We start from the raw sequence: 12368 nt of genomic DNA on the forward strand, positions 1-12368 counted from the left end.
TGTAGTACATGGAAGCAAAAATCCTGTTAGATAATAAGCCAAGACTCAGCAGCTCAGGAGGGTACCTCACCTCCTCTATGGTGTCTATTTGATGGTCTTCATTGTCACTGCTATTTGCAGTTGAATCTTCATTTGATACGCTGTCTGCTTCTTCCTCAAGCACCTTGAGGTCGCCTGCTTCAATGATCCCCGGGAATTCATTCTCATCCACATCTCTTACACTTCCCACTTCTTCAGTAGAAGAGTTATCGCCAGTTCCATCTATTTGAATTATTTCATTAATATCATCATCAGTTACCTGAATATTCAGGTCTATCTCAGAAGTAGAATTCTGCAAAATGAAGAGGCACAATCAAGTTCATCAAGTCAAATGAGGCATTAAAACATTGAGTCTCAATCATAAATGACTGGCAAATACCACACAAGTGACCATTTAAACTTATCTCTGCCTTCTAAGATCAGCCTCTCAATCTGGAACTCTGGGATATCTTTAGCATTTCTAACAAGTAAATATATAAACAAACTACCACACACCGGCACCAAATGATCTCACTGCTTTCACAAAATATTTGCTAGCTTTTATACACACACACACACACACACACACACACACACACATATATATATATATATATATGTATATATATATATATATATATATAACTTGGATATAACTGAGCCTGAGCCTTAACTATTACACTTGATTACAATGGCAACTGAATGACATAGATAAGACAATTACATGCTCAAGAAATGGATGCAAATTCCAAAGGACTACATGGGTCAAAGGAGCCAATACAGAACAGCTATATTATTTCACTTAACCTGAGATGCCTATTGTAGAAATGTTCATAGAGACAAAAGTAAAACAAATACTACCAAGGCATGGGAGGAGGAGATGGATGAAGGAAGGGGGTATTGTCTTAGTTATGGTTTTTATTGTTATGAAGAGACACCTTAACTATGGCAACTCTGATAAAAGAAAATGGTGCAGGATATTTAATCCCATTGTGAACCCCGAGACTGTAAACTATAAACACCTGTTTCTAATTGTGGTATGGCTCAGCCTTTGATTCTAGAGTTTCCTGTTTACTGTAAACAAGTACTTGTGGTGTGGTTCAGCCCTAGCACACACCTTTAATCCAAGAGCTAAATAAAGTCAACCATAGGTCAAGAGGTGGAGCAAGGAACCAGCTGACAGAGATTGAACATTAAGTAAACAGAAAAGAGGGCCACTGAGGAGGAGGGTATTTAAGACGGCGTGGAGAAGGAGAAAGGGTTTGTTTCTTCTTGGACCTGAGCTGAGTAGGAAGGGATTTTTTCCTTCTGGGACGTTGGCTAGGTAGAATGGTCAGCTATGTGCTTTCTCTGCCTCTCTGAGCTAGCATCTAGATCCCAAATATTTATTGGTAAAATCATTCATGTGAGATTTTGTTTTGAAACAACAGGAAAACATTTCATTGGAACCAGATTAGAGTTCAGCAGAGTTCCATTTTCATCATGGTGAGAAGCATGGTGGAGGCACACAAGCAGACATGGTGCTAGAGAGCTAGCAAAGAGATCTACATCCAGAGCAGCAGTCACCAAAAATGAATTGAGTCACCAGGCATGGCTTGAACATCTGAGACTTCAAAGCCACTCCCAGTGACACAATTCCTCCAACAAGGCCACACCTACTGCAGCAAGGCCATACACCTCCTAATAGTGCTACTCCCTAGTGGCTTGTGGGGCCATTTTCATTCAAACCACTACACATATCATTTAATGTTTAAATAAGGCACCAGACTTCATTTAAAATTTAAAAAAAAGAAAAAAAACTTCTAGAAATAGATAGTGATAATGGAAGTAAATTTTGTTATTAGCTGAATAGATAACTATAACTTTTATCATTTTCTCTCTCAAATAGAGCTTACAAAAATATGATAAATATTTTATGTTTTCTAATTTAAATCTAATTGCAACATACTGAGATAAAACGCTATGGCTTACAAGATCACAAAGGCAGCAAAGAGTGAGACAGAATTAAAGTCCAAGTTTGATTATAAAAGGGTCACCTCAAGCACAAAATATTCCTTCCCATTAGTCTGACACAGTAGACTAGAGCTCCTCCAAAAGCCCAAGTGTGTCATAGGCAGGGAGGAGTTCCCCAAACCTTCAAGCTTTATAACAAGAAGAGGTACTTTATGTAACCAAAACTACCACAGACTTTACAGTAGAATTCTCATCTTTTTGCAAAATGAGCCCGTAATCAAACTAATCAAAGTGTATACATTTAAAAAGGGAATATGCATTATGGGCATGGTTGAAAAGGTATTTTTAAACCTGGATTAGTATTAGGGAAACTAAACTACAGATTAATGTATTCAGCCACAATCTTCAGATGTATACCATGTTCATAAGAGACTTAGGCCGAACATGAGCAGAGTTGCAAATGATAAGTGATTTTTAAAACTCCTCTCTTTTGTGGAGATGATTAACATAAATGCTGGTTTTTTTCTCATTAAAATTATTTTATGTGGATTTAATAACTTATTTTAATGAGTGAAAATAATTTTTAAATTAATAGAAGTCCAGATCTGGTGCTGGATGCCTCCAGCCTCAGCACTTTGGGGGCTAAGCACAGAACGTCTTGGGAGCTCAAAGCCACAGTCTCAAAAGTGAAAACTTGGGAGGCTGGAGAGATGGCTCAGCAGTCAAGAGCTCTGTCTGCTCTTCCAGAGGTCCTGAGTTCAATCCCCAGCAACCACATGGTGGATCACAACCATCTATAATAAGATCTGGTGCCCTCTGGCATCTGCATGTTCATGCAGATAGAGCATTCATATACATAAAATAAAAATAAATAAAATTTAATAAATAAATTTAATAAATAAATAAAATTAAAGTTTAAAAAAATGAAAACTTGGGAATGAGCTGCAGGTAGCATAAGGCAGCACTTGGACATGCTGGCTGTTTAGGAATCTGGTGGACAGGTAGAAAAAGATGATCTAACCAGGGCTACTTCAGCTATCAGATTAAATGCACAAGTACAGATCAAGGCACAGAAAAGATGGTTATCAGACCTCAAAGAGACTTCACACCTCAGCCTGGGAAACTGTTGGAATCTTTAAGGTCTCTGAACCTAGGAAGCCTTTCAAAGAGGCCCAAGAAGCTTTATTATGGTTTGAACAAATACAGTTTCTCCATACTCCTGTGTTTGTAATGTACAAGCAATACAACTATACACTTTAATGCATCAATTTAAGATACTACTTTAACATAGGAAATAGCTTATTTTTTAGTGGATGACTGTGCTTCTGAGATACATATAAATATTCTTTACAATGAATCCTCACAAAGTACAATTTAAAAATAATCTTACATAGAAGATTTAATATTAGTAAACACACACATAATTAGTTCACATACAATTAACTTTTACAACATTGGAAACAAACTTCCTTCACACACATATTGAAGGTTCCTCATTTATGCAGAAGTAAATGGTCATGGTGTGACTGAACTATAAATAAGTCTAAATTATAGAAACAAGATAAGAAAACAAGATGTACTCATATACAAGAGAAATACCACTGTCACTTATGCTATAAATACTAAAAAGAATGTCTCTGCCACACTATCAAAGAGAAGAAACTAAACTACGACATCACAGCTTTGCTTGATACCATTAAAGAAATTTATCCTGGAGTCCAGGACACTAAAGGATAAACAGTCTTTGGATGCATGGAAAACACAAATACATCTCTCTGTGAGAAGAATGTAGATACTGTGTTCCCAACAAGATCTCTAACCATCAATAAAAAAAAATAAAAAAAAGCAAAAGCAAGAGAAGACAACTATATAAGCAGGAAGCCAAGCAGGAGAATCATACTATGATTTATGTTAAGCAAGCTGGTGAAAAACGTGGGCAACATGAACATGGTTGTACATGGAAATTCCCTCACATATGGAAGATACAAGGCAAATAGAAATTCTAAAACTAAAAAAACATCAGAGGAAAACTTCCCTCTGAAGGAGCCATCAGTACATGCAATATAGACAAAGGAAGAATCAAAAGCATGCAGAAAAGAAAAAACACAGAAACAACCAACAAATAGTTTAATAACTATCCCAGATATAAAACACACCCATACAAAGCTGTACCAAGTTAGCAAGACCCAATAGCATCCTGTCTATAAGAAACTACTTTAAATATAACCAAATCAGTTAAAAGTATCGATGGCTGGTGAGATGGCTAGTGGTAGGTAAAAGGGCCTGCTGCCCAGCGTTGTAGAGAAATTTTAATCCAGTAACATGGCTGCTCTGACAAGGGATCATGTCTAAAGACCTTCTAGGTCTAAGTGGTCTGGCTTAAAATGTAGATACAGCCTCGATTACAGTATGTGACTGTAATACCGATAAACCCTTAGTACACACCTTTAATCCCAAACAATGAAAGTAAGGTTAGTTTATAAGAAGGAAGCAGCCATGTTTGTGTGAAAGTGATATCTAACTGAGGCCAGACAAAGTGACTTGATGTTCAGAGTAAGATTTGACAGAATGAGTCAGAGATAAGATACACCCACCTCTCACGAGAACAGCACAGGAAACAGCAGCTACTTAAGAGTAACATGGCGAGTTTAGAGTAGTAGGAGTAGCATGTGGCAGTTTTACTGGACAGTTTTACAGAGACAGGATACAGAGAGAATGACCCAGAAAAATGAGAAGGAGCCATAAGATTAAAATGTATTGCCAGAGTTAGTTTTAGGACGAACAGAACAATTGAGTCAGAAGCTGAAAGAGAAGCTAAGTTGAATCAGTCAGCTTGGAGAGATGTTTTGGCCAGAACATCTGAGTTGAACCAGCCAGCGAGAGTTCAAAAAGAGCTAGCAAGGGTGAGTTTATTCAACACCAAGTCTCAGAGGCTAAAACATTCTAGGTCTGGGTTAGTAGATGAAGGCTGAAAGCCTTTAACGTCCAGGTTAGCAAAAGATTAGGTTGTACATAGCCTAGGCCTAGGGATAGTAAGAACAGAGGAACAAATGCTCTGGACTCAGCCCGAGCCATGTACTTATACAGCTTGGGTACAGCTCTCATCTCATCCCGTCATCTGAGGAAATGAAAATGTTCACAAAGCCTGACAAACTGAGATTGATTGTGGGACCCACATGGGAGAAGGAGGAAACCTACCCCTGGCAAGCTGTCCTCTGACCCCACACATACACTGTGACATGTACCCACTAACGTCACAGACAGACATCTAAATAAGGAGAGACAACATGTACCATGCAAACACTGTCAAACTAAAACTAAAATGAGGACATGCGTCTGGGAACATGGAATACTATGATGACACATAAGAATACTATCCAATAATAAAAGAGTCCATTCGAGAAGAGAACAACAATCCTAAGGTTTCATGCATCTATCGATACTATTAATATTGCTTCAAAATTATGTAAATCGAAAACAGGGCTGGAAATATAGCTCAACAGTAGCATCTACATTTATTATGCACTAAGGCCCTGGGCTCGATCCCTACAAAGGAAAAACAAAAATAACTAAAAGAAGTAAATGAAACAGATAACTTCACAATTGTAATTCGTCTCAGGAAACAACAGAAACATTTACAGTAAGTACTCAGTAACAATACAGAAGACCTGCCCAGTGTACATGTTCTTTGTGACCTAGTGGACATGTATGGGTGGTCTATCCACAAACAGCCAAACAGCTTTTTATCAAGTCACATGAGGCTGGAGACGTGGCTCAGCACTGCTTTCCAGCCTGTCTCAGGTGATGGCTACCTGTGACGGCACCCCAGAGGGATCTCACACCCCTGGCCTCTGTGGCACCTGCACACACATGCACACCCACACACACACAAACGTGACTATAAGTAATAAAACAGACCCTCTTTTTTAAAAGTGCCCATGAAATGTACATAAAGATAGCCTACATTCTGGCTCAAAATAACCCTTTTCAAATATAGAATGTAAAATATATTCTCTGACAATAGAAAACTGAAACTAGACATTATAATGGAAAAAGTTCTAGATACTTAAAAATTAATTAAGATAATTAAGAATCTCCATAAGTAAAACAATAAACTGCAAAAATTATAAAACAATAATGAATGCAAATGAAAAAAATCAAAACTTACCTACCTGAAACAGTGCCTAGAAGAAAACATATAGCATTCAATAATTCAAAAAGCATTAAATCAGTGGCCCCATAATTCCACTTAAGAAACGAAAGCAAAAAGCCAAATTAAGCCCAAAGCAAAATGAAGAAAACAATTAAAAAAGTGAAGCAAAATTGATAACATAAAAAATAAAAATAAAATCAAGAACACTATCCACGCATCTGAAGAAAAATGGTAAAATTGAAAATATTGAGAAAAATGAAAGAATACAAAACTTTGGATTGCTAAAAGGATAAAAATGATGTCATCATTGGTCCTAAAAACATTTAAAGGATTAAAAAAAATACTATCAGCATCTTCACAATAAAATTTACAAGTAGATAATGTGGATGAGTTTCTATAACAACAACAAATAAAACTATCAAAGTTTCCAAAAGAAACACCAAATGACCTAAGAGAGAGATTAAAGAAAAGTAACCTATAGTTTAATCTGCCCCACAAAGGAAAAGTCTGGAACCAGGATGTAACATTCTTTTTTCAGAAAACAAATAATGTACAGATATTTTATACTTTATATTATAAAACTACTACTACCTTAAAAATCCATTGCAAGGAAGAAAAAAAAAACTGAGAGACACCAACATTCTTCACAAAAACAAGGCCACATGCCTCAGCGAAATTTAGCAAACAGAATTCAGGATTTTAAAAAGACCAGGGTAAAGTCTAGGGAGTCCACTGGAAAAGAGGTGGGAAAGATAAATAGACCTAGAGGTGACAAGAGCTCCACAAGAAGATCATCAGAGCCAATCAACCATGGTCCAGAGGGGCCTATGGAGTCTGAAGCACCAACCAAGGACAATGCATGGTCTGGACCTAGGTCCTCTACTTATAAGTAGCTGATGGGCATCTTAGGCTTCATGTGGGCCACTAGTTAGGGGAGTGGAGGATGCCTCTGACACGGACTGTCTTACTTGCTTTTTGATCACTTCCCCCTGATGGGATTGCCCTACCAGGTGGCAGGGGAGGAAGCCAAACTCAGACCTCATATGAATAAATGAGTTAGGGTATCTAGATAGGAGGGGCTCCCTTATTCTGATGATTAGAAAAAAGGGGATGGGGGGGAGGGTGGGACAGGGAGGAAAGGAGGGGCCTATGACCAAGATATAAATTGAATTAATTAATTTTAAAAAAGAAAAAAGGAAGGAAGGAAGGAAGGAAGGAAGGAAGGAAGGAAGGAAGGGAGAAGAAAGATCATACAATGTAGCTGAAGAAGGTTCATCCAGTAGATGGCTTTGAAAAGGAACACTGGAAAGTGAATCAATACACTTCAGCAAAGCAGATGAGGAAAGAAGGAAGGAGGGAGAGAGAGTGAAAGAAGGAGGGAGGGAGGGAGGGAGGGAGGGAGGGAAAGAAGGATGGAGAGAGAGGGAGGGAAAGGAGGAGGGAGGGAGGGAGGGAAAGAAGGATGGAGAGAGGGAAAGAAGAAGGGAGGAGGGAGGGAGGGAAGGAGGACATTTGATGTCAGTGTATGGGGGAAAGCATTATAAAGGTTCAACAATACAAAAGCATCTCCTAAAATCTCTTGATAACCTGGCTTCTGAAGCCAGACCCTCACTAGGAAGCACCAGGTTGGCCTCAAAGTCAAAGACTGCCAGGGCCTCTCAAATGCCAGGGTTAAAGGCTTTCATACCTCCCCCTTTCCTTCCCTCTTCCCCTTCCTCCACCTCACCCCAGTAGAAATCTCAGCAGACTTTCACTGAAGGGAACTCTGTCCACCTGTAAAGGGCGTCCACAAGAAGCCCACAGCCAGCACAGCACTTGCTAACAAGGCTGGAGGTTTTTCCCTTAGGATAAAGAACAAACTGCTGGCTCTCTCTACTCTAATTTTGTACGAGAAGTCTTAGTAAAATAAGAAAAATAACAAAGAAAAAGACATTGACAAAGAATCAATTAAGCTGTCTCTTTTCACAATGGTTTTAACTGTATAAAACAATTCCAAGGACTATACAAAAGTTCCTGGTTTTAACAGATGACAGAATATAAGATCACTTTACAAAAATCAATTGTATGTCTATACAATAGCAATAAATAATCAGAAACTGAGATTGTAAACCAGTACCATTTAAAGTAGTTAGAAAAGCAGCTTTCCACATTCAATAACACATTTGCCATGTTTCTAGCACAGCAACGAAAGGCAGAGCCCAGTGGGATGATGTATTTAAAGAGCTTAAAATAGAGAAGGCTCTGACTCCAATCTCTGTCCCAACAAAAAACACTGTTGTAGTGATTTATATAGCTGCTGCCAAGTCTCCCTCTTCTCCTTGCATAAAGTTTACCTGCCATCTTAGAAAACAGGGCAAAAGTAAAACTTTCCCAGATAAAAGGCAAAGGAATTCATCACCATGGGTTCTTCTAGGAGCCCTTTGGGTTAAAATCAAAGGACACTAGGGAGTAACTGAGAAACAAAAGTCAGACACTTTCCAGGAAAGGGAAGTTGACAACAGCAAATTAGAAGCCTACATTATCATAATTTTAGTTCAACTTCTTTTTATTCTTCTCTAGAGCTTAAGAGACAGAAGTATAAATCTATGTTAATGTGTCTATGTAAATACAACCTGTGACAATAAGGAACAGTAGAGAATGGTAGAACTATGAAGAAGCACACTTTTGTATGTGGCTGAGTTTGTTGCTGTCAGACTCAAAGGGCTTGACATCATGTGAAGACAGTAATGTGAAGACGTGCAATCTCCATAATAACCAAAAGAAAAACAGCTATAGAATATCACACAGTGGGAACAGTAAGGAAATCAAAATTCGTTAATACAAGAATGCCAATTACATAGAAAAGAAGACATCAAAGAAGGAACCAAAGGGGGGAAATGTAAGACACAAAGAAAACAAGTAACAGAGTAAATTGCCATTTATTTCCCATCCAGAATTACCTAAAACATAAATTGATTAAATTATCTCTGTCAACCCAGTTTGTGTTGTTCTAACAGAATACTTAAGCCTGAGAAAGCTATAAAGAAAAGGGTTTGTTTATTTATTTCATGATTATGGGGACTTCAGAAGGAGCCAGCACCTGCTTGGCTCTGGTAAGGATGTCACAGGTACAGGAACCACAATGAAGGCACCTTATGGAGAAGAGATAGAACACTAGGGCCTAGGGAGGAATCAAGTTCAGTTTTTTTTTCATAACAGAATAGCATGGAGACACTCTCAGAACCATTCATTCTAGCAGCTCAGCAAGAATGGATCCTGGTGGTGGACTCCAGGCCCTGACAGACGGCATCTTTCCTTTTCAAAAGCTGCTAAGACCTCATCTCTGCCTTTGTGGAGACTAAACCAGTGGGCGACAAACTCTGCCCAAATCATAGCATTTTCCAGACAAATGATACAGAGTGCAGAATGGATTGGAAAGGGCACAATCCAACCATCTGCTACCCATGCATAGGCTGAAAACTAAAGGACAGAAACAATTGCAAAAAAGAGCTGTAGGGCTATGTCACTTCCCCCTCCCCCCCAAAAAGACAGGCTTTAAGTTAAAAACTGTTACAAAAAGAAAGGAGGAAGGAGGGATAGAATAAAGAGAAAGAAAAGTACAGAATCCTAAAAAGATCATCTCATTAACAAGATTGTAATATAAACATGTTACCAAAAGTCAGAGCTTCCAAATGATATGAAACAAACATAGAAAGACTGGAAGGCAGAGACAGTATTAGGACAGGAAGAGACTTTAATAACTCACTTTGAGTGGTATATAAATAGAGAATCAATGACAAAATAATGAACTTAACAATATAATCAATAGGAGTTAAGAGACTCTTCTTCTAGTTCATTTTCTGTTAGTGTTATCAACTCCATGACCAAAAGCAGCTGGGAGAAGGGAAAGGTTGATTTGACTTATACCTCCAAGTCTCTGTCTGTCACTGAGGGAATTCAGGACAGGAGCACTGAGAGAAAACATAAAGTGTTGCTTACTAGCTCACTTCCCTTGGCTTGCTCAGCTGTTTTCCTTATACAGCCCAGACCTACATGCCTAGGGATGGCACCTTCCACAGTGAGGTAGGCCCAACCACATAACTAGCAACAAGAAACTGCCCCAGACACATGGGTCAATGGAGACAACTCCTCAATTGCAGCTCCCTCTTCCAAAATAACTCTAGTTTGTGTCAAGTAAACAATAACCACCCAGCACAGAGACACAAAGGAATTCTCCATCCAACAAAAGCAGAACACATTTTTCTCAGTCATAATAACAATCTCTAAAATTAACTATTTTAGGATGCAGAACAAACTTAGAACAAAAAAAAAATCATACTAAGCATCGTATGATCATGATACTAGAAAAACTGTGAATAAAGCTATGAAAAATAATGTAGAATAAATAATAGAAATTTATAACTAGAAAATCTATAAACATGTGTCAATTAAACATATTTTCAAATTCATTGAGTTAAAAAAGAAATTATATGATCCTAAGATAAATGAAAGAACAGGTAAGTATGAAGCCTAGCACTTGGGAGACTGAGGCAGGAGGACTGTCAGGTCAGGGCCAGCCTGAGCTCTCAATAAATAATAAAATTTGAAAAAGAAGGAAGGACACATAATACATATTCCAAAATTTACAGGACCTAGAGGGGACTTTACAGCTTTTAAATGCTTACATTTAAAGGACTAACCTCAAATCAACAACCTAATCTAATACGTTATAGAACCCAGGTCAGGGGGTGGGGGAAATCCAGGGTTATCAGAAGTAAGTAATAATGAACAGAAATAAAACAGAGAATAGGAAAATAGTAAAAAAAAAAAAAAAAAAAAAAAATCAATAAACTTAAAAGTTGGTTTTTCATTGTCACCGAATAAACCAGTATACAAACTACTAAGATAATTTTCAACTACATTGTTTCAGTCACCAAGTTCTCTAGTTTTCTATCCTATAGATTAAGCAAAAACCTATTTCTTCCCATCCTTCAGTTTCTCCACTACGGCTGAATGTAAAATGTCACCCAGAGGTTCAAGTGTTTGAACACTTAGTTTGTAACTAGCATTAGTGATTGGGGAAGTCAAACAACCTTTGGAAATGGTACATAACTAACAAAAAAAAAAAGGATACTTAGGGGTGAACCTTTGAAGATAATACCCTCTTCAAATAATCTCTCTTGACAATGAGCTTTCTGCCTCATGGGCATCGACCACAATATAATCAGCATGAACTGAGCCAGCCCAGCCACTATATCTTCTGTGTCATGTCCTCTGGGCAAAACAAATCCTTCCTCCTTCAAATTGCAATCTACTTTAGAAGAAATGAATTGTTAGTATAGATAATTGTTTGTTGATGCTATTCCCTGTGTTTATAAGTAAAATAATACAACATGCAAAAAAAAGTTGGTTCCTCAAAAAGACTGATGAAATAGGTAACTTTTTATCTAGACTAAAATCATAAGTAAAACAAGGGACATCACCACTGACCTTACAGACACAGAAGCTTTTAGAGAATGCTATCAACACTCATCCACCAACAAGTGAAAAAGCCAAGGAGAGCTAGAGGGGAAGCTGAAAGCATGTGGTCTTCTTCTCGGTGCCCATCACCCATGCTGGGCAGCTCAGAGACACCTGTAACTCCAACTCCAAGGACTGGACACCCCCTTCTGGCCTCCACGGGCACCCGTAGTCGTGTGCACAGACACATACATATGCACTCGCAATATTAAAGATAAATCTTTGAAGGAAATGGAAAAGTAGATAAAATAGACAAGTCCCTGAAAACCTAGACCCTACCAAGACTGAATCATGAAAGAAACAGACACTCTGAACAGGCTATGGTTGTCAGTTCTCTCCTTGTATATCTATAAAGTCAACACAACCCAAAAGAAATCCCAGAATCTGGGTTTCAGTTTTTTTGTTCTGGTTGTTTGTTTGCGTTAAAAAGCTCATTATCACATTTATATGGAAATACAGAGTAATTAGAATAGCTAAAATTATTCTGAAAAGGAACAAATTTGAAAGACTTATTCTCTAATATACAGCTTACTTTAAAACCACTACAATAAAGATAATGCAGTACTGGTGAAAAGCAAATAGGCATGGATTGAGCAGTCGAGAAAATGCCCAGAAATAAACCAATATAAGACAATTATCACTGAAGATGAACAGTCCCAGAGAGCCAACCTGCTTTTCACAGGGCTTCTTAGATATTTCCATTTATGGCCCCAATACTTGCTCTACAAATTCCAAAACTAGGAAA

General features: G+C 38.0%; 1 protein-coding gene across 1 annotated transcript in view; it reads right to left on the bottom strand.

Annotated features, from left to right (window-relative positions):
• Gtf2a1l (general transcription factor IIA subunit 1 like) overlaps positions 1-12368 on the bottom strand; it is a 40813-nt gene that overhangs the window by 2846 nt on the left and 25599 nt on the right. The window contains exon 7 of the mRNA XM_021644501.2: positions 71-331. Coding sequence (XP_021500176.1) covers positions 71-331 — 261 coding nt within the window. The remainder of the gene's footprint in view (positions 1-70; positions 332-12368) is intronic.

Source organism: Meriones unguiculatus, chromosome 1 (assembly GCF_030254825.1).
Source record: "Meriones unguiculatus strain TT.TT164.6M chromosome 1, Bangor_MerUng_6.1, whole genome shotgun sequence".
In the NCBI taxonomy this organism is placed as follows: domain Eukaryota; kingdom Metazoa; phylum Chordata; class Mammalia; order Rodentia; family Muridae; genus Meriones; species Meriones unguiculatus.